At 36.2% G+C, this 27,811-nt stretch overlaps 1 protein-coding gene across 1 annotated transcript; it reads right to left on the reverse strand.

Moving 5' to 3' along the window:
* Positions 1-26,260, reverse strand: LOC140172061 (broad substrate specificity ATP-binding cassette transporter ABCG2-like). The gene is made up of 17 exons (XM_072195408.1): positions 26,037-26,260; positions 22,979-23,038; positions 22,593-22,707; positions 21,175-21,327; positions 19,404-19,561; positions 18,614-18,765; positions 17,879-17,989; positions 17,105-17,313; positions 14,808-14,873; positions 14,126-14,211; positions 13,771-13,860; positions 11,959-12,083; positions 11,342-11,496; positions 8,420-8,509; positions 7,928-7,992; positions 6,668-6,750; positions 1-128 (listed from the first exon to the last, which is right to left on the reverse strand). The coding sequence occupies exons 1-17, from the start codon at positions 26,258-26,260 to the stop codon at positions 1-3; spliced, it is 2,070 nt and encodes a 689-aa protein (XP_072051509.1).
* Positions 26,261-27,811: the final 1,551 nt, after the last annotated feature.

Here is a 27,811-nt window from a genome sequence, read left to right on the forward strand (position 1 = left end):
TTATCGGTCATCATTGGCCTGCCATGGATTATCGGATTTATCATACCCGTAACTAACATAGCTGAATTGTGGTATGTTTTCATCATTCTTAGCTGTTGCCAGGGCCCCATCATTTTCATATCTTTCATCTGGAATAAGCGAGTATTGAATATGTGGAAAACTAAGGTCTACTGCAGGGAAAGACTGATTTGTCAAAAACTGACGATAGTGGAAGAAATCAAAGGAACACAGTTGTCACCTCACAAAAAACACGATTATCTGAATGAATTTTTGTCTTAGCGAAGGATACTTCATGTTAGAATGGATAGAAAAAACGGTAATGAAAATCATTATGAAATGAGTTACATAAAACGATTCACCCTCACTGTAACGAACAGTCAAAATATGCAACTTACGCATTCGGTAAAGACGGGAACAATATTCCAAATATTGTCCATGGCTGCTTTTAATTCCTAACATTATTTAACAAAATCATTTTCATACAAATTCAACGCTAAACTTATTGCACAATCAGTAGTGTAAATATTCGTGCACACGAACCTGATTTCCTCACAATTTGAAAAATTGTTCTTCATTACCCGGTTGCGCTTTACAAAAGTCGCCTTCTACTTGGCCTATAAGTAACATCTTATAAAACAGTTATCATTAGGGACGCAGCTCTATACAGGCGCAGAACACTAACCCGCCTACATATAATATCTATCGCAGCCAGAATCAGTTCCCCGTGTCTCATACGGCCGGAACAATAATAGTACATTCCTGGCTCAGGCGAATACATTGTTCCACAAGAATAGTGGTCAAAATCAAGGTATTTCTTAAAATCAAATAATGATGGTACCAGGTTTGATTTAACAAAATAGTAGTGTTATCATAAAGAAGTGTTGTAGTTTACGAAATGTACGGAAGACACCGCAAGTTGTTGTTTTGAGCATTAAACTGTTCAACAATTTAACAAATGTACCCAAATACCGTTGAGGAGGATGGCGAAGATAAAGTACATAAAAGTACAGATATAACAAGTTTACTTTACAAGTGACTAACTTTGGAATTTAGAGTGCTCAAACCCATTACAGGTGAGCTATAGAAACAAATTCAAAGTATAGACCTCTGGCAAGGCAACCGTTACTAATAGTTTAACGGAATACTCTCACTTACGATCATTGGGTATACCAATCATCAGACGGATAATTTGTCATGATTTCAACTTAACAGAAATGTTTATACATGTATATACATTCTGCGGTGTCGAAAAAATGACAAACCAAGCCAACCAGAACAGTCTCTACTCTACAAGTGACTAACTTTGGAATTTAGAGTGCTCAAACCCATTACAGGTGAGCTATAGAAACAAATTCAAAGTATAGACCTCTGGCAAGTACAGATACGTACATTAATTAGCTACTGGCTATGTCACAGAGCCAGAACAGAGCATCAAGAACATTTTTGGATTCCTTTCGGGTGAAAGGCTACTGACAACTCATCATGATCATGAACATTGTTAAAGTTCCCTTTAATGGATAATGACATTATCTACTCTACACGGTGATTGATTTAACGCGTATTGGAACATTAACACAGCGGATCCTATGAGACCTTAAGGTAACCCGTAAAGCACTTTAGTTATTAGACACGGATGTCTCTATGAACTACAAGCATATGTGTATATAATATATTAATAATAAATGGTTCGTTGATTTAGAGGTTAAATAGTATTGTCATTTGAGTAATGTTTTCCGTGTTATGGAATACTTTGTTGCCTATTAAGATTGTATTATAAATCAATCAATCAATCAATCAATCAATCAATCAATCAATCAATCAATCAATCAATCAATCTTTATTTTCATCAATCTCATACAAACATTATAGCATCATTATATACAATTATTGTGAATTAACAAGATTTGATGAAGGTAGGTACATCACAAAGCCGAGGCCTGATGACGATGTACCACCTTTTAACTAACAAATTATAATTTAATCAAAACAACGAATATACACATAAACATAAAAAAGTAAAAAATAAAACATTTACAAAGAACCCATATTAATTTACCGTAATAGAATTTTAAGCAAACAAATATTTTAGCAGTAGTATAGTATCAAGTAGTATAGTGAATAAGAGTCAGCACAATATGAATTATATGTAAAGAATGGTAAGGGATGAAATCAATACTCGGCCGGCGGTGGATTGCCGGTTCCGGGCGGTTCCGTCCGGTTGCAGCCGGTTTCTATTGTTCTGATCAATTGGTCGAGTTTTGGTTTCATCCCTAACAGAATGATAGGTAGTCTACATAGGATAAATTTAACTAAGCACGCTTATAACAATGCCTATGTTGCATGTAATTAAAACAATATTAATTAAAATTAATGGTTTTTAAAATCATTCTAGCCCGCGAATTTCTTTATTTTAAAGTGACACACCCCCACACCCCACCACACAAAAACATACTTCTACACAATACAATAGTACACTAGATGGCACAGCTGTGTTTGAGCAAACACGAATATCTATGGCCGTGACTTCCACTCTAACATCCTTAACATCCATGACACCGGTCAACCCACACCGACTCCCCCTTAACGCATAACATCTCTAACCGAATGTCGATGCACTTTGGGCACGATTGTACAATTTTTATGCTAATTAGCTAATTTGCATATAATTCAAAACAGAAACGTCCAATGAAAAAAAGATACAATATACGATAAAGAGACAATCTTGCTCATAAGATTTGCCACATTTTGGTACCAAGGTCGCGAAGCGTCCAATGAAAAACTGAAAGACAAAAAAATTAAGTCATATACAATGTTGCTCATATAATTTGCCAAATTTTGGTACCAAGGTCGATACACTCTGGACAACATTTGAGCATTATACTTAAGGCATTATAAATACACAGGTTCCCACTTTCTGACAAGAATGCCAAATTTATCTTTTCGAAAGGCAATCCTTTCCTCAACCATTTCCATAAAATGTAATCACTCTAATCAGAGGTAGAGGTGCAACCATTGAATTGTACACTTGTAAATGCATATTTTGGTAAATATTTATGACGACAGTATTATCAGCCTTCATGTCGTTGATCGTGTTGCTCTATTGCACAAATTATCTACTGGAAAGGTTTTATGTGTTTTCATGAATGGCTCGTACGCCTTCATATTTTATTTGTTTATTAATAAAACGTTTCATTGAGCATTAATCGTTTCAGGCGTTAACAAACGCATTAGCTATTTATTTTACTTAATGAGTATAGGATAACTGGTAATTGCTAATGGGCACTTGCTCATTTAAAAGATGTATTCTTTAAAAGCACTCTCTCACATTGATTTCGAGCTCAATTTTGAAAGCTCAATATTGCTTATAAGTTTCACGATTTTAACAGGTGGGCGTGCATGATAATTATGAAAAAGATCATAAAATTCACTGCGAAACACGTCCACACGTTTTGTTGAAAAGCCGATTTGGACGACGCAATCTAATAGTAGGGATGCCCACTGTCAATACAGTTTCCACTAGAACGATTTTTCGTTCACTGTGTGCGTGGACTCACACACGTATTGTCTATGGAGAAACTGATCGATACAAGAAATCCCAGGCCTGTTAAATGGCATACATGACTTGTTTTGATCCAAATGTAGGCCTATATCAGGGTGTTTCAAGAAATTCCTGATTCCACCAGAAAACATTAACCAAACTTTTTTCTGTTTGGTCAGTAAATAGAGAGGACCTTCCTTCATGAAGAGATCAACTTTTTTTATTGAAAAATTTAATGAGATGAGAACTACAACAGGTTGAAGTGACACCATTCCGTGCATCAGGTGTTCAAACGCAATTATCTCCGAATTTGGAGTGAATCAGACAAGCAAACTTACATACTCATAAAATTTAACTATTTTTGAAGACAAAATGTGTAGGATGTTAAGAAATTTAAGAATGTTTAAGCCTACCGCGGCCCATCTCAAATCATGCACTTCCCCGTGCACTTCTCACTACCATGTCCATTTCATATGCTATCCATGATAATCCGTCATGGCTTCCATGCACTATGTATTGCTCAATGTAGTAAAGATAACCTTTGAGTTGGAGCAAATTTCTCAAAATTGGTAGTGATTAATGTTACCAAACTTATGCCATGATGAAATATAATAATTTTGGAAGATAAAATGTGCTGACCTTAAAAGATTGAACAATGTTTAAGATTACCGCTTTTCATTTGAAATAATGCACTTATTGTTCATCTCCTCTATGGAGATATTTTCCATGGCGGCCATCTATGATCATGCTTGAGGTTTCACCAAACAAACCATGGGTTTTGAGGTCTTATATTTTTTGTTGAATGTCAACAAAATCGATTAAATTTTCAGGATGATCTTATTTTCATGTTGTTATAAGCAAATATAATGTTCCAGATAAGCTAGTTAATAAATACATTAAGAAAAAGTACCTTAAAGTTGCACTTTCTGTTAGTATTCCTTTTTGGACTTTAACTTTTTAACATGTTCCAGCAGCCCTATATAAAACCGTGACACTCGAAAGGCCATATCTCTGGAATGAAACGTCCGATTAAGATTATTTAAACGCCAAAATGTTTCTTTCATCAATTCCCAGCCAATAAGTTAGGTCTGAATCAATTTAAAAGTAATTTTTAGTGGACATGCCTACTAATAGCATTCAAATCAACAATCGCTTGTCTCTATATATAGTATACATCGTTGTTACCCAAAATCAGACTTTCTCTAGGAAGTCAGCGTGGTGGCTCACAGATTGTTTATTTTAAAAGTTAAATTTTGATTAATGTTACACTCTTCGCTCATGTGAAGAAAAAACTGGTACGGATCAAGAAAGCCTTGAAGTCGTGTGTAGCTAAGGCCTGCAAAATATGAAGATATTTAAATTCTCTATAGCTATCACCGTTGTTCTATAACCATTAAGGTATAGGATATTTGTTGTTTTTGCCATAGTCCCCGAATGAAATGTATTGTACTCACTCAGGTAGCATTGTGTGTGAATTTTACATCCAAACTAGGTGCTATTCTTTTTTATGGGCATTTTAGTGTCTAAAATGGCCCAAAATGAGGGTTTTTCAATATTGCCGTCCATTTCTAATCGTCACCCCCATAGACTTTACATGTAAAATAAAAAGGCTCATAAAATTTCCACCTAGTTCGGATGTAAAATTCACACAAAATGTTTTTTGAGTGATTACAAAGATAATTAAATACTTTTCATGCGGGGGCTATGTGGAATTTTTTTAAATGTATTCCTTGTACAATGGAATTTCACAATAAAATGTCCATTGGAAACAAAGGTGCTATATCAAACAAAGATGACCCTATGTCAAACAAAGATGACCCCAAACAAACCTCATCAGAGCATTAGAAGCACTCAGTCCTATAAAGTCTTTATAAATCAATGAAAGACAGAAGCTTAGAAACACAATTTGGACCATTGTTTCGAGGGAGCAGGAACAACGAGGTGGAGGAGGAGAGGTAAAGTGTTTATTTTAACTCTTTGTCAGTAAGAATGAGTCACGCGTTTATTCCAGCTCAATATCCGTTGAATGTCGATTTGATGTGGTTCTATCTCAATAATGCAAAAGTTATTCGGCTCCTATCCCCATTGTGCTGAATATTTCCGCTGGAATATAACCGCTTTTGCAAATTGCTCGAAAGATGTGAACTAACACATCATTATTTTGGGACCAAGCCTGGAGAAAAGGGACAAGTAAGTATCTTATTTGACTTTTTCAGTAGTAGTGCTAAAGTACGCAAAGACGACGAAATTACGTCAATAGATTTGCCGACAAGTGAAACAGGAACAACTTACGATCCATTCTTAGGTATATGTTATCAGCCGTCATGCCCCCTGATCATTATGTTTTCATCAATGGCACTGTCATACACCAAGTTTGTCTCAAATCTATCCTACATTATTTACCCTGGCGTCTTTCATATTCGCATGGGAAATGTTCAAATATTTACAAAAATGGTAATCGTAAAACTGTGAACATTATTTTGTTTTTAAATTGACAGAAAATGTTTATGTCCTATACATAGCAAAGGAAAACTGGTAAACAAAAACGTATATGAACTATCACACTATTATGCCTGGCATTGGTTTCTCTTCCATTTTGAGTTGATATATTTGGGTTCAAAATGCATTTGTATGATTTTTAACAAAATTGTACCCGAAAAATGTCATTAAAACAGGTATAACTTTGAAACGGAGCACAAACTTCACATTTGCTGTTTGTCATGTATATTATGTCATGTATGTAGAGAATGACTATTCAATATCCATCAATTAACAAATTGAATCATACTATCTTGATACAATATTTGGAGCAAAAGCATTTTTTTGTGAGGTTGTCAAATTTCCATCAATATTTTGCTTTATTTCTCAAAACCCCATCGACACTTTGAATTTCATATACTTTCTAAAGCTCACTGCTAAAAAAATACATTTTAAGGCATATTTTATAATATTTACAGCTAGGCGATATCAAATTAAAAAAAAGGACAATTTTTGCAAATTTCTTGGGTTTGTTTGGTTGGGTTAGAATTTCGCATACTTAATGTTGGTCGGTATAGGTTGGGGTCTATTTCAATCGATGCAACATTTTCAGTCTAATATAGGTTAGAATATAACACCCAATTGCTATACAAATCAAAGCTATTTCATTCATCCACATGCTTCTGGCTGAGGAATCAATCCCTTGCTGGCCAAGGTATACATCACCAAACTCACTGTAAGATAAAATAGAATAGGTGTGTTAGTTTGTGAAAGATTCATTATTTCAACAACTGCTAACATGAGTGGTTTTTATGGAAGCAATTGGGTTGAAGCTTTCTGTTCCACTTGACAGACAGATAACACACTATGTTAGTCCAGCAAAATACCACAGTTTGTTGATGGAGATATTTCAGTCTACCGTTTCGTTGAGTCGACAATACAATCGAGCACTATTGGCTCTACTACTGCCTTTGGCAAGACCCGCGAACCGAAGTTCGAAGACTTCATGCAATTGTTGGTAATTTTTGAACCACCACTAGCTAACACTAAGTTCCCTCTTAGAAGAACGTCATACTGCTGCCTTAAATTAATAACTCTCCAGGCCTTTTAATTTGCAACCATTCTGGAATAATCAGTACTATTTATGGCATATTACAGCATTTCTAACAATAGCTCATTACATCAACACAAACCAATCAGAATCCACCTGTGTACTGGATTAGTGTCATAGCGCCACCACTTAGTGTTCTAGAAACCTCTGGAGAAAATCATGATCATTCTAGTGGTTTACATTATGTATGATTGTTTACTAGTATTTTCCATTGAGTGTACAGAATATTCTATGTACAAACCAATGGCAAACTAATGACAAAATAAATATTATGGATTTTTTTGGGGGGGGGGAAGTGTACGATATTAAAAATACAAAACATTCAGCTTGCGTGGGCACATCCAACTTATAAAAGGAGGATCCTTTAGAAAAATAGTGTCATGTGAAAAAAATATGTCTAAAAGTACCCCAGATAGCTAACATGTGTGCACTGAAAAACAGGGACATTCAAATATAGAAAGGTTTATGGAGCAGATATAGTTATTTAAGAATGCTATCCTTTCCACATATACGGTCAATTGGCAAAACCAAGAGAGATGTCTGTGTTTAATTATACCCACTGACTCTTTCAAACTCTTACTTCCGTCACGTCGTTACTTGAAGACTAATCAGTCCACTTTTGACATAATTTTCAGGTGAAATCTGGACGAAAAATATTTCATTTAAATCGTTTCGAATGATCTTTCCTCTTTAATCAGGACAAGGTCTTCAATGACTAGGTTTTGGGCCCACGGAACGCTGCAGAGGTAAAACCTCACAGCTTCCACCGCCAATGCTACCGCCAACTGCTATAATCTTACCATGTAGAGTTATCAGGAAATGGATTGCAGAAGACTTGACCGGACAACTCATTGGCGAGAACAGTCTGTAAATGGAAAGAGGGAAAGAAGGCAGTGGTATTGTATGATGTACGGTGTCGATATGAGATATATGACAGGGAATCAGGGGAATCTGTTATGTATATATTTGGTGGTGACGGAGAAAGTTGCACAGAAGTGGTGATTGGATAGGAATAAAAAAGCTTACTGTACTTAACCACGTCATGGATAACTTTATAGGAGTATGTACATGTCGAATGAAAATCCTTTTTTGCGGTAGTCATGTGGCCTGTAATTGCAGTTGAAGTATTGCAGCCTTTTCCCGTCATTTAGCTAGGCTAATCTTCAATGTTTTATGAGCAAACCATAATACGTAATATAGAATCGATAGGACCCGATTGAGATTTACCCTCATTTATAACAAAAAGCCTCTATTTTTGGGACTGCTTATGAATTACTTATGGCTGAACTTACATTGTAGCTATACCGAACAATGCTGAACCATTTAAGCCAAGCTAGCCAAGGTACTGGAGAGTTGATGTTTATCAAAAAACCTCCAAACAGCTGCAATACAAAAACAAAAACACGATGATTAAAGCCTTAATGTACGATCTTTTTAAATTTTTAGATTTTTCTTTTTTTTCTTCCAAAAAGATAAAATAGTTATTATGCAATCACTATGAAAGTTCCCAATACATTTGGACGCGAAAAACATTGGAAATTTGCAAAGAAACAACATCATAAACTTCACCTCTATCACTGGAAATATCTCGCACTTTTTGGATTAAGACGGCGAGTGCAGCATCAGAGTTAGTCTCCTACGCAGCCAGTTTGGTTACGCTCCCTCCACATGTGTGGAGGGCCACATGTGTGGAGGGAGCGTAACCAAACTGGCTTCGTAGGAGACTACATTCTGTGATCATTCCGATATATTATCATAATCTGAAAAATTATGATAATATGTCGGACCAACAGAAAATCATCCCGTTTTACTACAAATAGGTCGAATTTGACAGTTGCTGATAGATTTAAGTTGGAACATGTGTAAGTATTACAAATATGCCAACAAGACGGTTTTGAAAAAATAAAAATAAAGGTATATTCTGCAAAAAGATCGTACATTAAGGCTTTAAGGGTAGACGAGGTATTGTTGGAGTTCTTGTACTCCAGGAGCACTCTGTGGTCTTGTGTTCCAGTAGCACTTTGTGTTATTATGCTACAGGAGCACTTAGTGTTTATCGCAACGGATTTAAGGTGGTACTACACTCCCCGATAAATTTTTTGACTAATTTTGCATTTTTCTCAAAAAATAAGTACACACTGGTAAGAAAAGTTATGTATATTATAGGGGCAAGAAATCCAATTACTTTACAAACATTTCAGTGATGCCAGACAGGTGGTTCATTATATAAGAACCAAGCAAACACAAAACGTTTTCGACATCATTCGCAAAAGGTTATAAAAGGTTGTCAGAAAACGTTTAAATGTCGGGTTATATAAAGGGTATATTAAGAGTATAAAACGTTTTCATAAACTTAAAAAACATTTTTTGATAATCTACTGCTCAGCAAACAAAAATGTTTTACAGAAAACGTTTAAATGTCGGGTTATATAAAGGGTATAAAAACGTGTTAATAACAATTCAAAAACATTCTTGAAAACTTGATCCAAAATTTCTAGACAAAATGTTATTTTGTGGTTGAAAAAATATTTTGCGAAAAATGTTTGCCCAAAATATTTTCAATAACGTTTTAAAAACGTTTTAAAAACGTTTTCATGACCTTTATATATAACCCGACATTTAAATGTTATGAAAAAAAACATTGTAAGAACATTTCTGTGTTTGCTGGGTTCAAATACCGTAAAACCCCGTCTACAAGCATATATAGTGTTTTTTATAAAAGCTTAATTAATTCGAAGCAAGCGTTAATATACCAATACAATAGATCGGTCTTAAAATAATACTTGTTTGTATATGCTTGGATCCGTAATTTATTTGCTCAAACTCCATAATGGCGACTGGATTAATGTAGCTTTCATCAGAAGCACACTATATGCTTGTAGACGGGGTTCTACGGTATTGTAACATAATGTTATTTAAGTATTGACACAATATTTGGGGAAAATGTTTGCAAAAACAGTTTATAATAACATTTTTTTGAAAACATTTAAAAATGTTGTTGTAGTGTGTTTTCATACAAAATGTTTTGAAATGTTATCATGACCTTTATATAACCCGACATTTTAATGTTATTAAAACGTTTTAACCTAAACCAAAAGCCAAAATATAACTTATTTAAAACGTTTTTAAAACGTTTTTGTGTTTGCTGGGAAATGAGGTACATTATAGCGGTACCTCTTTTCTTATCATAAATAATGTACCGCTTGTCTTGAGTCATTGAAATTCCAGTGTAGTAACTTGATTCCTTTTTTTTTTTAGAAAAATAAAATTATCAAGGGGTGTAGTACCACCTTAAATGCACGCATTCAACATGTTAAAGAACAGAAGGGCGTATTTGATGGGAATTCATACTATCAAATCCAGTTTTGGATGTCATACCTTGTTACAGTTTCATGCTGCTACGCAGCACTTCATCAGACTGGCTTCTTCTTCTTTCCTGAAGTTGCTGCCGGTGGCGGCGCTAGAAGCTGGTCGAAAATATTTCCCCTCGTCTCTGTTCATGGTGTTTCGCCCTCGTTTCCTGATCCAAATTGCCTCTCTAATCATGCTAATCTGTCTTTTGTTCCTGTTGGCCTCCCTTGATATGATATTAGCGTCCTCCCAACCTATAACATGGTTGTTTTGCGCAACATGGTCTGTAATAGCAGATTTATTTCCTTCTGCGAGAGATTGTTTCCTCTGTGACCGAGTATGTACCCCAAGTGCTGCCTTCTCCGCTTCTCCTTGATGTTCTTTTAGACGTGTGCCAAACAAGCGTGAGGTTTCGTCAATGTCAGGAAACAATCGCTCGCAGAGGTAAATAAATCTGCTATTACAGACCACGTTGCGCAAAACAACCAACCATGTTATAGGTTGGGAGGACGCTAATACCAGATCAAGGGAGACCAACAGGAACAAAAGACAGATTAGAGAGGCAATTTGGATCAGGAAACGAGGGCGAAACACCATGAACAGAGACGAGGGGAATTATTTCTTACCGAATATTTTCGACCAGCTTCTAGCGCCTCCACCGGCAGCAACTTCAGTAAAGAAGAGGAAGCTGGGATGCCAGTCTGATGAAGTGCTGCGTAGCAGCATGAAACTGTAACAAGGTATGTCATCAAAAATGGATTTGATAGCATGAATTCCCATCAAATAGTATTTATGAACAATCCAGATGAACCTAATACAACATAACAGAAGGACGTACTTGAAAAATGTACGAAATGACATACCACCATAATGATGTTTGTAAGCCCTATTATGGGTAGGACATCAAATATGTTATCCCCGAAGGTTCCAATCAAGACGAAGAGGGCAGCTGTGGACCATGCAGTCACAACTAAGTTACCAGTAAAGATGAGGTATGCCATAAATTCAGTTTTAAAGCCTAAGAAAAACAAACAATTTCAGCATGAGTTAGTGTCACCATTCGTCACCATTCTGAATGTATGAGTAAAAGGTGGGTCAAAAATGTAAAATATTACTTTGTTTTGCTTTAGCAAGAGCTGCAATATGAAGTGAAATATAGATGTAATTTATCTTGATCATTTTATCTTGGTAAACATAGCTACTGAGGTCAACAGAAGTCAACACTGATCATAAATATTCAATGGGCATCGACACAATTTCCTTGATATTTTAATATCAAGGAAATTTAAAAAGCAATAATTTATGATTTGCATAAAGAATAGATTCCTATTTAAATGTTAGTTTTCACTGATAGCTACTGGTCACACTGTCCTCGTTTAATTTCAAGCCAAATTTTGGAGTTACAAATTTTTCATTTTTCCGCGTCATAATCAATTAAAAAGCATTTCACGTTATCATAAACCTATAATATGTAAATTACCGATTATCCAATATGATACTGTTGCATAGAGAAATATGATGACAGCTCTAAGAGGGAGCAGGTCACAGAACAGTTTCCCAAGGAAGAAAGCCGAAGTTCGATAGAAGCCACTTCTTGACTCGTGTCTGAAAACAACAAATAAAAAACCAAAAAAACAAATACATATAAAGACGCCATGAGGTCCCCTTCGTCAAAACAGATACCAAAGTCTTAAAAAGGCATGGATTGATCACTATCACGGATAAAGTTACATTTGCATAGGCTTATTAGCAAATAATGGCGTTATTATACGGGCGAACATGAGAGCCATTAAAAATCATTAGGTCTTATAATAAGAATTTATAATTTGAATATTTAGGTCCATAATATCCTTCTATAGGGTCCACAAGTTATAAGTTCCCCCTAAATACTTTTTAGAATAAATCGAAAAATATTTAAAGAAATGCAAACATATAAAAATATTTGGGTAGCCTTATTTGTTTTACACACAGGGACCAAATTATAGCGTCACACGTCATTGCGTTCAGTCACAATGTTTTTTTAAACAGTGCTAAAAGTTGCATCTGATCTCAAACAATATACAGTCAGCCAGGTCTATTCATGTGTTTGTTAAAGAAAACCTGACTGCTATGCACTCAGGTGCAACTTTTAAAACGGCCTCTTTTTTTACACAATTAACCATTTGTGATTGAACGCAATGATGTGTGACGCTACAAATTGGTCCACATGTGTAAAACAAATAGGGCTATGCAGACCTTGTTACATTTTTACATTTCGTAAACTATTTTTTGACTTATTTTAAAAAGTATTAGGGGGAACTTATAAGTTGTGGACCCTATATAAGGACAAGTATCAAGTAGCTAAAAACAATCATAGGGTTTTGTATATAGACGAAATATTACTAGACAAAATATTCGCTATATTGGTCGCAACAGAAAAAATAAAAGAAAAATAAAATGTAAAAAAGATCATAACAAATATTTCAGTGTACTTGGAAGAAGGGAGTATCGTGCTTGACGCAGATGGGTCTAATTATACTTTTCCTGAATCGTTATAATAGTATAGTCAAAAACCTCAATTCCGTGACCATTCTCTGGCTAGTAAGGTTTGACGATTGATATGACTTCTATGGACTATTTAGAAAATATTTAGCCCCCATGTCCCTCGCGAAAATCCCGGCATTTTTCGCTAGAGGGCAAAATCCAAAATGGCCGCCGCCACCATTTTGAAAATTAAGTTTTGAACCAGAGCACCTATAATCATGTAGAAAGACACTTTTTCGGGTATGACATTAGTTTGACATTACGGCATCATTTTCACCCAGAAATTCAAGATGGTGCCCTGCACCATTTTGAAAAATTTAGTTTTGAACCAGAGGACCTAAAATCGTGTACAAAGACACTTTTTTTGGATAAATCGTCCACAAGGATTTCAAATCTGACATTACTTTGACATTACGACCTCATTTTTACCCAGAAATCCAAGATGGCGGTCGCCGGGTGCCATCTTGAAAAAATAAGTTTTGAACCAGAGTACCTAGAATTGTGTACAAAGACACTTTTTCGGGTAAGTCGACCCCAAGAAATCCGAATCTGACATTAATTTGACGTTATAGCATAATTTTTGCCAAGAAATCCAAGATGGCCCACATTTGGTAGAGCGTAAATTAATTTTTTCAAGATGGTGCCGGCCACCATCTTGGATTTCTGGGTGAAAATGCCGTAATATCAGACTAATGTCAGAATCGGAGAGTGTATGAGAGAGAAAGAGAGATAGATAGAAAGAAGGGATGGAAGGAGAAGATTATCTTACAGAAATATAAATCGTTCAGCAATGAAGGTTTCCAGTGTGTTCATGTTGAAAAAGTTACCTTGCATTACTATTAAGAATAAGGCTCCAACTCTGTTAAAGAAAGAAGAAAAAAAAACATTTATGAAATATATTGTATTAAAATAAACGTGCAGAACATATACGGAACGAAATAGGTTAATAAGTCTTTAAATTGCCAAGGAATAGGAACGGTCTAAAATTTATAAGAATAGTTTGCATCGTTTTGCTCCAAAAGTGGAAACTCTGCCGATTGTTTAATTTGACAGGGAGGGACCAAAGTCTAAGGTCGGGGAAAATGTCCCCATGCACCCTGTCGCCGCCAAAGTCAAAATCTGACCTGTCTTGAATAGCATTTGCTGGTGCTCCGCCTATCTGGAAGTACAGTGTGCCCATGATAATGCTGAAAACGATAGCAGTGACTGCCTGAAAAACAGTATTACAGCAAAATATTAATAATTGTTACTTCATTAGTAAGTCATGGATAGTAAAAACTCATTAGACTACTCTTGTAGGTTATGCCCTGCCCCCACCTCAGTGAGAAACTGATCAACTGTATTTACAGGAAAGGGGGGAATGTTCATCTTATGTAACATTCTATATCTGATTCATATACTTCAACTGGCTTTGTGAAAAATTGGTCAACTGCTTTGAAACGAAATTGAGTGCCAGCATAGTCAGAGGCGACACCCACTTTACACCCAATACATAGCCAGCGGTATATGGTTAGTAAATGACGTTTTTTTCGGCCATGGATTTTCAAGTTCGCGAGTATATTAAGAGTATTCCCCACAAGACTGAACCTAATGACGGATTTATTCGCAGTCAGTAATATCAAAATATACCAAGAGAGTGACGATGACCGTATTTGCCGGAAGCCCTAACCCTAACCCAAACCCTAACACAGATCCTAACCCTAACCCAAATCCGTTCCGGCAAGTACGGTAATTTCTTTACTACCAAGAAACGGTGCGCATTTTGTACCATGTTTTGTGCCCTATTTCCCTCTGAGTGACACTGACCTGTTGTATTGTTGTTCGTGGATTACGAATAACGTTTAGAAACGCTCTCTTTCCAATATGTCTGAACTGAGAAAAAAAATCAGTGAAATAATTTTAAAAAATCATTACAGCCACATTTATAGCATAATTGTTTATTGCTCTATAAAATTATTGTTCAAGCACTATATTTTAGTACCATCTGCGGTGTTTAGCAATGTTTTCCAATTCATGAAGCTCCCTTGTTTGTATGGTGTTTCTTGTCCCCGAAGACAAAGGACTATGTTGATACTTGTCTCTCTTGATACGAAAACAAGATTTTTGACTTAATATTTGATGCAGGGGTCTGTATGCATCAGACAACATTAAAAGTGAAATAAAAATGACAAGTGTGGTAAAGTGTGGTTTGACAGTGACAATTCTCTGGATATCGAGCAAACAACGATTTTCACCCCTTGCTGTTTGAACATGTTGAAGTCCTTTGTAGTCCTTCTCCAGCATTTGTTCACATTCTCATGTCTCTAGCTTTAGATGTTGTTTTCATTAATGTAGTGACGTCACATTTTCTATCGTCTCCGTTGTTCTTTTCTTACTGTCTTTAGCTGTAATGTGAATCTCCTTGTCCTCCATTTTTTCTTGATCTGTACGAGATGTATACTTGAGTTATCACTGTGCATGTGCTGTTAACAATTTCGTTTGTTAATCAACCATTCAGACAAAAGAACTTTTAAACTGACCATGCTGAAGTACCGTCGAATCAAAGCATTTTCGGACTATAGAAAATGTCACTGCTACACAGGAAAGCATCAGCGCGCTCACGCTAGTCAAATTGTCTTTACACAAAATTTAAATATATTTGAATTCAAAGGCGGTTTGAACCATAAGACTTTACAAAAAGTAACACAACCATTATAAATACACATTTAGGCCTTGCTTAAAAACTATTATTCGCATTCACAATATTTTAACATAGAAAAAAGGATGGTTTATTTTACGCTCATTATGATAGCTCATACGTCCAAAGTTGCAGTTATTTGTATTGATATCGTTATGAATTCGGCAGAGTGACGAATCGCGAATTTTGAGCAAATCGAGTTTTTGTATGCTTATTATTATGTTTCAGATTATCTTTTATTTGCACCAAAAATTAATGGTAAATCTTACTCACCGACATAGTTATTGAAATTTTGATTTGGACGAATCGCGCCTAAGTGCGATAAATGAATTCGGCAGAGAGACGAATCGTATACTTAGCTGTCCAAATCATGTTGATCTATAGTATTGTATAGCGGGAAACCCCGAATTTTCTATATTACATGTCATATACTAATATATTTGATACCAACGTATAGCTGAAGGTATCTTCTATCCAGTGATACCAAAATAAGTACAAACATTCCCACACGTGATATTGCTGTGGTTTAATAATGTTAGTGCGCGCCCGTGAAATTGGAAAATCCCTCAAAATCATACGCAAAATATAGGCCAATATTGTTATTTTTGCTTTAATATCCTCGAGTTTTTGCTAAATATTACAGGGATGACTATTTATAACTATTATAGCAAGTTAAGTCTACATAGCCTCAGGAGGACAACCAGTAATTTCTACACAAAAGCCCCAAATTAAGAATGCGTGCTATGGTTTACACGTAGTTGAATGCGTATTCGACCTCTCTCTGCGCAGTGGTAGATACGTTTTGGATACAGCATAAAGCCGAATAGCTGTTCAAACGCGTTTTGAGGGATATATCGATTATTTCAGGACATGCAAGTATTGCCAAAAATGCGTGTACATTCACTTCTATAATATACATTTCAAATGAGTGCTCACGAATGTTCTAAATTTTTAGAAGGACCAATGGAATGGTACCAAGATTTTCAAACGCCGTTTACTCAGAACAACAATTTTGCGTATTCGGCACTCTGCCGTGTTCATAACGATATGAATTCAGCGCGACGATATTGACGGATTTTACATGCCACAATGCTTTTCTGATAACCATTGTCCTGATTCATCGCTGTAAACAGCAACTTTTAAATTCGGATATTTTCTTTTAAAAACACTACTGTGTTGTTAATATTGGACGACATTGGATGAATGTGGTATCAAAATGCGCGTACATGCATCCTCCTTTCTATGTTTAAATATTGTGAAATCGATGACACTATAGGCGCATTTGTAATTAACGACTGCGTTACTTTTTGTAAGGTCTTTATGTTCGCACGACGGTTACGACGGTACAAGACTAGATGTGGTCATATAGTATCATTTTCAAGGGTACACTGTAAATAGAGCTAGTTTAATAAAATAACGAACATACCTGTGTAAAAACGGAGGTTCTGTAGTTGTATGTCTGTTTTGTTGCTTCTTCAAATTTGAATTTCTCATACATGGCATCGGCCTCTGTCGCCACATGACTGTAGTAATCCGACTTCTTGAAGCATTCACTAAGTAACACTTGTGGTTGACAGGGTTCCATTTCTTCAGTATCGTGTATGTTCACCCCGTTCAATATGCTAGAGCCACCACCTGAATGTACATCTGTTAAATTAAAGAAAGGCCCGTGCCCCGTCGAAAGGCCACGAAATGAATTAAACAGAATGGAACGTGTAAGTTAAACATCGATAGGGAAACTACTTCATTTACAGGCAACGTTATATAGTTTGTGCCGGCGATTTGCAGCTCCGACGGAATATCGGCCGCAAGACTTCCGATTACATAATATGGCCTTAACTCTGGTATTCCGGGCTTGTATTGTCCTTGTTGTATTGTTGTTAGCACAGTCCGTATGATGTCAAACACCAGAGAAGACTATAACACCACGTTCTCTTCAATTTACGGTTCCCAACTGTGAATTTTCTTTTTGTGCCACATTTTTTCGCATCTGAACACCAGCACAACAGCAAAACAAGTCATCGGAGACCAGTCGTGTCATCATTACCTTTGCACTTTATTGGTACATTCAAAATACACCAGTCTATTGAAAATGTGTTCCAAATATTCGGAATATGTAATACATGGATATGAATAATAAACCATGTCTACTCCAAATGAATATACACAAAATCTACAAACAATCGCTCTCTCAAATTACCTGCGGCACCCGCTTTAGTGGTGTTGGGTATCCTTGCAGCTCCTGCTTGGTTTTGATGTATGGAATCAAGAAGAAAATCGGCTGGGTTATCCTGTTCCTGACGTACATAACCTACCAACGTAACAACATTATCAAGTTAAGAGGCCAGTGGATGCACTATGTTGATGACTTCTTCCTTGCTGGTTTCCGGCAAAGAATTATTAAGATTTGAGTGACACTTGCGGTTTCATACACTCATGCCGTTTGCCGCTGAGTGGCGTACAGTAGACGCATTGCAGACAAACGGATACAATCAAGGCTTGTCATTGGCTGATACAATTGCTTGATTTTCCACAAAGATCAAGCACATCTGGGTTCCAGTAATGGGTACTCGCATTCTCACAAAACTAAGTCTCACATCCGTTTCAAAACACAATTTGGATGTGCCACTCATTCGAGGATTTAACCAAAATACGTCACAAAAATATTTTTAGGAGGGAGGAAAAGTGAATTTAAATAATGGAATTTTCTGTGATTTTTTGCTTTAAATGGTGGTACATGATATACACAACGAGAAGGGTGGACAAAGTTACGGATAAAGGCTTCTATGCTTCCGGGGCCGCAACTGGCTGTGCAATACGACAGATTTGACTCGAGGCAATGGCACCAATGTCAAATTAATTCTACGTTATCTGCACTCACCATTAAACACCCCCTATAGTGGTAGGGTATTCTATATAAAAAATAGTATATTACCATTGTCCTTAAAGAACTCCAAGACATCGGTAGTTGCACCATGATAAACAGTTTCACCCCTTGAGAGCAAGTGTAATGTATCAAAAAGACGGTAAATTTGGTACCTCGGTTGATGTATCGAAAATATGATCGTGTGTCCTCCCCGTGTTAATCTGTGTTTGAGACCATAAAATTACAAGACATAATCAGCATTCGGACAATGTGTCAGTTCTTAGAAAAATGGAACAAAATTCTCGCGATTCACAGTACGATGCACTGCCATCAGTTCGGTTGCTCCTGCCAGTCCAATTATTGACATCGCCCATTAATTATGTTAATAATTAATGGTGACGTTTAACCTGTTTAACTTGTTTCAGACGGGAACGTATTTTCGTTGCGGCCCAAACTTGTGGCAGTAGTTACAATCATTTTGGATTCAATGCAAGTTAGAGTGAGCTGTTATGAATGTGTCGAATCATGGTATCATGTGAATGGCAATGACTTCTGGCGAAAATTGATATTTTGAAGTGGGATTGACCAAAAATTCTAAAATTACAGTGACACTTTTATTATGATGTAAAGCGTGTCAAAACGAAACACTTTCATTTATAAAACAACACATATATCCAGAAAAACAACAGATTAAGACATATTTTAGTGAATTCCGTATCCATTTAAATCTTCAATCATCTAATCTAGACAATGAACATTGATTTTTGTAGTTGAACGATCATGCTACTCCAACATGTCTTAAAGGAATTGGACCTTGCAATTCCACATGTCATACTACTTTTTAAATAAATGATCATACTCTTCCAATGATCTCATGATGGACACTGCAGTACTCGCATCAAGTCCTGTGGTTGGTTCATCCAAGAACAGAATTCCCGGTTTGATAATCAATTCCATGCCAACGCATGTCCTCTTCTTCTCTCCTCCTGACACACCGCGGATATATTCATTACCAATCTGAAAATAATATTCCTCTTATCAAACATTATATTAAAAAACCATATTGTCCACACCAGGGATGTCTCGCGGTCTGTCCTCGGTGACCTTAATGCGGGCTTGTAATAGAGCACGGAATGCCAATCCTATAATAGATTTGGCAAAGGTTAACCCTATAATTACGAAGTTGTACCAACCCCCAAGATTTTTTATCCGTTAGAAAACATGATAAAGACGCACGTATTTACGCTCAAACGGCCTAAGCTAACTAGAGATCCATCCCTTGCGCTCACTTTAGTGATACAAATATTACCCCAGCATCTTACCCGGGGTTATGACAATAGAGGTGGGGGGAGTGTGAGGCCCATCATTGGTGTCTATAGTAAAATCAATGATTTTCATTTCACTCATGTAAAATTATTCCAAGAGCTACTGACATTTACTTGTTAAGTTGAAATAGTCATTTCCTTTTATATTGAGGAAAAAATTATGTGAAAAACGCATTTTTTGTAGAATCTTGGACACTTCGAAAATAAATTTTGCCTATACTTTTGTACATGGCCAGAATTTCCAAAATTTGCATGGGCGCCCTCACATTATGACGTCATTAGCGACTTTATGTGCGGGATGTGTGTACTTATTTTGATTTCACTGGATAGAAGAGACCCAAAGCTACACATTGGTACCAAATATAACGGTATAATTATGACGTTTATAATTGATAGGCCGTGTTACAAAATATGGCTCAGTAGTTCTAGGTTTAAAGCGAGTCGGAGCCTTCAGACCACATTTTCCCATCAAGTTTGGGTAAGTCTGCTTAAATAATTAATATGTTCCAACTTTATATGTTGATCTTTTAGGAAATGAGTCAAAGAAGCCACTTGTCACATTTGCATATGTATAGTTATAAGCCAAATCAAAAGTTTTCACTCCCAGGAAAAATCAGGCACATTGGGCAAACATAAAACACATTAGAATGAGTCTTGTGATCTCTCGTATTGAGCCACACCTTTGCCGTTGAGTTGGGTTTTTTATTTTTCTCAATATTTGAGCACAAACATCGCTTGTTCAGGCACCGCTCCAACACGCCTAAAAGCTGTAATGTACAATTTCCTTCAAATTTGTTTTTCTATACTCAAAATTCTGAAATAATACTAGTAATTATTTGGGGAAGGGGTTCTGTCCATTTTGAGCTGAAGTAACAAGGCAAGGTGAAAGAGGCCCTTTAACTGGAGGACATAAAGTTATAATTTTATGAATAATGACTTGATGTCTACCTTCGCTCTGTTGACTTAGAAACACAACAAATATGGGTGATTCCATTTAGGTGGAAGTTGGGAGATGTGTAAACATTACAAATATGCCAAAATCAAGTTTGAAAAATAAATAACCAATTTCATAATTTATTATAAGAGCGTACATTATGGCTTTTAAGAGCATTAGGCCTCGACGCGTCCATTGTGCAATATAGGTTACACCAAATTAATGTGGAATAGATAAATAACAAATTCAGGACGATTGATAATATAGGACTAGGTAAATGATCATGTCCGTGACGACTGAGATTCACTGCTTTTTATTTCCCCATACAATTGTGTGGACTCTCTCCATTTACTCTTCTGTTTACAACGAACCTTTGTATCGGCACAATCTTGAAGTCCAAGTTCTTGTATGACATCGTGTACTCTCTGTTCTCTTTCCTTCTTGTTAACTGAGGAAGGAAGACGTAGAGCTGCCGAGAAAGTCAGATTCTCACGGACGGTGAGTGTTGCCATAGCGACATCATTCTATATAATGGACATTGAAAAGAAAATGGACTAATGAAATTAGCTATTCCAGTTGAAATCCATACACTCACTATGGAAGACTTGACCTTAATCTCCTCCACAGATGGTGTATAGATTTTAAATGAAGTCATCCAGTCAGGTAATCCTATTTAAAATCAAACTTCCCTGTGTAGGAGTTTAAGGTCATAACTTCCATAATGGGGTGTATGGATTTCAACTGGAATATGCTAGCCCAATATTGAAATTGACCATTTGGAAATTAAAGTTAATAAATAAATAAGAAAAAAGTCTGAAGAATCTTTACGTTGTTTCAAGATCTAATCGAGAAGAGAATAATATGGGATTCCTTGGGTCCTGAAAAGTAGGCAAATATCTCGAATACTTGGCTGGTTGCGATTTAGAGTTTTTAAACAATAAGGCGAAACCAGTTTGGTCAGCCAAGTATATGAGATATTTGCCTACTCTTCAGGATACACAGAGTATCCCCCTCCCCCAGAAAGAAATAACTCAGAACTTGAAAAGTTGATCAATTATAGTTTGGTATGTATGGGGACAGCCTGTACCAATAATTGTCAATGACAGTGATGTAAAGGTTATTTAAGGTTATGTTTATAGTTCAAGGAATAAAGTAAAACTAAGTTGGACCCACGTTGGCATTGGTCGCCAACGCCGCCGATTGGCCAATGTTGGTACAGCGTTGGCATTCCAACGTAATGCCAACAAATTGATTGATAATCGTTGCATTCGATTGATGTTCATCACCATAGTCTATTCGACTAAAGGTCAATGCCCCCAAATGGACTTTACTGTAACCAATTAACGTTTGACCAACGTAGACGACTATGTTGGCCCCAACATTAGCACTATACAGTAGTCTTGGTATATATCGACAATGACTATGTGGAGATTCTTCAATGCCGAACCATATTATCTTCACACTTTTTTTTGACATTTACAGTGATGGTTTACCTATCGCTTTCCAGAACCGTCCGTTTACCAAGAGGATTCCTATAACAGATTAATTCTGATACGTGGGTGCAACATCAAAAGGTCCTTAATGGACTACCCTGACTTTACACTTTTTGAAGACACACACATTCTGAATCTTCAACTGAAAATTGTGTTTGAAGAATTTTTCCGCCATACTATGAACATGATGAATCATAGGCTTATTAAAATGCGTTAATAAAATCTTATTTTCGGCAGAAATGGATTTGACGCAGTGTTGCCCTGAGCCCTCGACAAGCTTGACTTTATTGTTATACCTCAACAACGTATCCAGAAATATGGCGAAAATCAGACGGTAGAGGTTTGCCGTTGATAAGAACTCTCCCTGTGAGCCCACTGATATCCTTACGAGCAGCCAAAATGTCCAAAAGACTGCAAAATATTAAGACAATAATTATGTTAAAAGCGAATTATTAAATTGAATATTCTGATTGACAAAACATTCATCGTCAATTTACAAAGTCCCATGCCAATGTCTGCTTAGTCTTAATATCTGAACAAAATTGGGTATTTTCCGCTGGAGATAAGATAAAGTTGATTCGAATGTGAACAAATTATGAATGGCTGATGGAATTCAGGAAATTATAGAATATACCTGTATCATTGAATTTGATTCATCTGAAATGATATACTTCATACTTACGTTGTTTTCCCACTTCCAGTAGGACCCATTATAGCATTTAAACCTGGTTTGAAGACACCGCTGGGAAAGAACAAAACAATTTTGAAATGAAAATATAAATGTATAATAATTTCATGGTCATCACTACATAAACTCATTGAAATTATTAATGTTTTGTGGCAAATCTGGAAAAGGCGGGACAGCTGATATGACTCATTATCAACACCTGATTACCGTCGTAGCGCCCAATTGTCGGCTACCCTTGCCTGTCCTGTAAAAATGCCCAACCCAGTACTTGGCCAGTTTGAATTTTCGTCAGCGTTATAAGCTGTTAGTGCCTATACAGGGTGTTCCATAAACAGCGGGTTCCAACGAATCGTAGGCCGTATCAATTAGGCAGTCAAGTTAGCTCAATCGTTAAGGCGTTCGACTATGGTGCGAGAGGTTGCGTGTTCGAACCCTGGCGGTGCCTAGTATGCTCTCGTGAAAAAATGAGTTAGCTTGAAATACCTTTGGACAAGGAACTTACTGCTTATTGTCTCGTTGTTACCCGTACGAAACTCGGGGAGCTGATCCTGGTTGCGATGGTTATTTGTGGAATGTCTAGGGTGTGCGCTTTTGTAGCAGCTGATTTGTTGTTAAATGGTTTATGGAATGATGTGGGGCCGTAGTGGTCAGCGACAACCTGTAAAGTGTGCTGAGGCTTGTGGATCAACGTCTAGGCGTTGTGCCTGTGCGTAGCGCACTATAAATCACTGCGCTTTTTTGTTGTTAAATAGTGACGAATTTGCAAAATGCGCATTTCGAGAAAATCAAATTTGAAAACTTAACGATTGTCGATTAAAACCTGGTTAAAAGCAATAATAATTGGCCTATACCATATTTTCAAGGTAATTCACTTATAACTATCAGAGGATAATTCTGCCAAAAAAATCAATATTAAATATAATACATGTGAAATGAGCTAATGACAATTTCGCCGTTCAAATGACAAATACGCCGTGCAAATACGTCACTATGTGAAACTGTTGAGCAAATACGTCACAATGTGAAAAGGACAAACCGCAATTTTACCGGGCAATGGCAAAGTCGCACAAATACGTCGCTCAAATACGTCACTATGTGAAACGGCAATTCTTCAAATTGCAGATACGACATACTGGGCTTGCACAGTATAGGTGACCCCGGAGTGACGTCACAAGCCGTTGACCTCCGTTGACAACAAATCCGATTCAGAAGTCAAATTTGTAGTTTTCTGTGGTTTGTCCCTTTTCAAATCGGCCAAAATACTACCATTTCTATAACTTCTCGACATGGGGCCTCCAGCCAACAACAAAAATAAAGACTCTCCTCTACATGTTCATGTGTTCAGCTTCACATAAAATGCAATTTTAACCTTTATTTTACCGAAATCGGCCCGAAATTTGCTCGATTCGAGGTCAAAACAAAAGGTAAACAAACTGAATCAGCCTCTGCTACAAGTCTTCAACTAGTCGCACTGCTCCATGGTCTATTGTGGGTTGAAAACCGTAAGTGTAGGCACTGTAGCGTCATGTAAAATAAGTACCCGGATGGCCGGTGTCACCTATAGATGATCGGCAAATACTGACATTTCAAGGTTTTGCAAATACGACATAATTAAATCAATCAATATCTTACCAATTAAGCCACTTTGAGGTATGGTGTTTGGTGAATATATAGAGTAGACAATAATAAACTAATGTTCCAATTTTCAAAAATGTTTGAAAATGTCGAATACGTCATACGGCTGACGGAATGTAGCGATATTTCAAAATATGTTTTCAACCATCATTCAGTGTCTAAATATAAGCCCCGCTCAAAAATCAGTACATTTGTGAAATTTTTTTTTATAGGACACTTTTTGAGAACTTCAAAAATGACACTCAAAATTTTCAGAGGCAGTTCGTGCCCCACCAATCGATTGCAAAATTGAGAAAATCCCATAGGAAAATTGCCGAAAAACGGCTTGTGCTCCCTCCCAATTAGACCCGGTGTCCCCCAATCATGGACGACACCCCCCTAATATGCGCCACTGCCCAGGTTAAATGCCTGTATACCGGTAGTATTAGCTTAATTTACATCTTATAGGGCTATATACCCAGCAAACACAAAAACGTTTTAAAAACATTTTAAATAAGTTATAATTTGGCTTTTGGTTTAGGTAAAAACGTTTTAATAACATTAAAATGTCGGGTTATATAAAGGTCATGATAACGTTTTAAAACGTTTTGTATGAAAACACACTACAACAACATTTTTAAATGTTTTCAAAAATGTTATTGTAAACTACTTTTGCAAACATTTTTGCCAAATATTGTGTCATTACTTAAATAACATTATGTTAAAATATTTGAACCCAGCAAACACAGAAATGTTCTTAAAATGTTTTTTCAAAACCTTTTAATAACATTTAAATGTCGGGTTATATAAAGGTCATGAAAACGTTTTTAAAACGTTATTGAAAATGTCGCAAAACATTTTTTCAACCTCAAAATAACATTCTGTTTAGAATGTTTTGTATCAAGTTTTCAAGAATGTTTTTTGGAATGTTATTAAAACATTTTTATACCCTTTATATAACCCGACATTTAAACGTTTTCTGTAAAACATTTTTGTTTGCTGAGCAGTAGATTATCAAAAATGTTTTTAAGATTATGAAAACGTTTTATACTCTTAATATACCCTTTATATAACCCGACATTTAAACGTGTTCTGACAACCTTTTATAACCTTTTGCGAATGATGTCGAAAACGTTTTGTGTTTGCTGGGTACTTCTTCCTTATTAGTGCCTCCCTCATATGTATGAGTATTATCGCACTGCGTACAGACAAACGGTTCTTATTTTTTACTCTGGAACCTAGAGTAGATGCATGTATTTTTGAAGTACAGTCAACAGTACCGGGATGATTCCCTGCTCTTTTCGAATAGCCTGTGACGTTCTTTACCGTGCACACTGCATTAATGTCAGAAATACATGTGCATGCACTGTAAGTATATATATAATTTCCAATTATTACTGGGGGTTACGTGGTTAAGATACTTTCATCTTTACGTTACCTTATTCCTTTCAAGATAGTCTTTTCAGCTTTCTTGAATATTCCTTCTTTATATTGCACCGTATAGTGAATGTCATGAAAGGACAATGTGTTCCCAGATCCTGCGTCGTTGTTGATCATTCGTCCTTTGGCGTCGACGTTGGTTGTGATGTTGACGTTGGTATTGCCGTCAAAATTGACGCAGGATGTAATACCAACATTTTGGGATCCGATGGGTTGATACATGATGGTTGAAACATGGGTTGAACATGAAGTTCACTATAAAGCGGCAAACCAGCTGTTTGGGCTCACTGTGCATGTATACACGTATATATATATATATATATATATATATATAATAAGAATCAAACAGATTCGATATCCGATTTATAAGCAAAGTCTCAACTTACAGATCATAAATCAGTTCACATGATTTGAGTAAATAAAAACGCTATGATTACAGCTTTATCGCTCTTTGCTTGCATATGGTGTGACTATGATAAAACATTTGTTGTCTATATTAATCCTAATAAGAAGCTACGCGTGCAATAATTATGAGCCGGATGGGGGTAATATTTCCAAACGGCGTGCCAAAAAATGCTTGCCCCAATACGCTGGTTTCATAGTGTCATGCCACTTGCCACATCGCGGTAAACGATTTGTGATTGTCGCTTGCAAGTAAATGCAAACGACAGTCAGCGCTCGGCGACATCGGCTTGTGAAACCAACGTTGCCACAATATTCTCATTGGCCAAATTAGCGTACAATGCCATACGTAACGGGTGACAACACTCATGATTTATCTGCAGGACACTCTACGCTAGTGTTTCTGGTGCGACAAGAATGTCAAGGAATGTCAAGGGCGACTAACCATCAAAATATCGCATAACAACAGGTGATGAAAATATTCAAAACAGTTTGCAAAAACAATACAAAGCAAATCTTTTATATACACTTCGAAATTAAAATGTCTTCACTTCAAGCAATAATGTGTGATTTGCATAAAGAATAAAAATTTTCATTTAAACGTTTGTTTTCACTGATCACATTTAATTACGGTATCCCCTTTTAATGTACGGAGCATTTCGTTCGACGTGTGTAGAAATAAGCTGACATCTACGGGACATGTTAGGAAGCATTCGATCGGTGAACTCTGAATAGAACCGGGTCTCCCCGGTTTTAATATAAAAAGTTAAATTTTACTTTTTAACTTTTTATATTAAGCCTGTTATTAAAGCGTCTTAGTAGAAATCCAATTAAAATTGAGTGTGTCGATGTGAAGCAAATCACACATTATGGCTTTAAGTTTGCCCATAGATTCGCGGGTTGTATGACCTATAGTCGCTTATCATGCGCTTAATTTGTCCGAACCTGGAAAAGGTCGTAAAATTTCTAATCAGTCATTGTGGAAACGATATCTATTATTTACACAAAAGTATTGTGAACAATGTTGAACTTGAACTTGAACTTGGTAGTCATGTTTGTGTGTCGTCTATGTTTCCAAAGATAAAATTCTTTGTTTGGGTTCACGATTAGGCCTTACGAAATGTGTTCTAATTCAAACATCTTTTAGTCACATAACTGGTTAATTACAATTATTATTATTATTATTATTATTATTATTATTATTATTATTGTTATTATTATTATTATAATTATAATAATTATTATTTATTATTATTATTATTATTATTATTATTATTATTATTATTATTATTATTATTATTATTATTATTATTATTATTATGGTGGGTGATAAAGAAGTATACATCGACAGCGGCTAAAGACTGTTTTGTA

The sequence above is a fragment of the Amphiura filiformis genome, chromosome 15 (genome assembly GCF_039555335.1).
Source record: "Amphiura filiformis chromosome 15, Afil_fr2py, whole genome shotgun sequence".
Lineage (NCBI taxonomy): Eukaryota > Metazoa > Echinodermata > Ophiuroidea > Amphilepidida > Amphiuridae > Amphiura > Amphiura filiformis.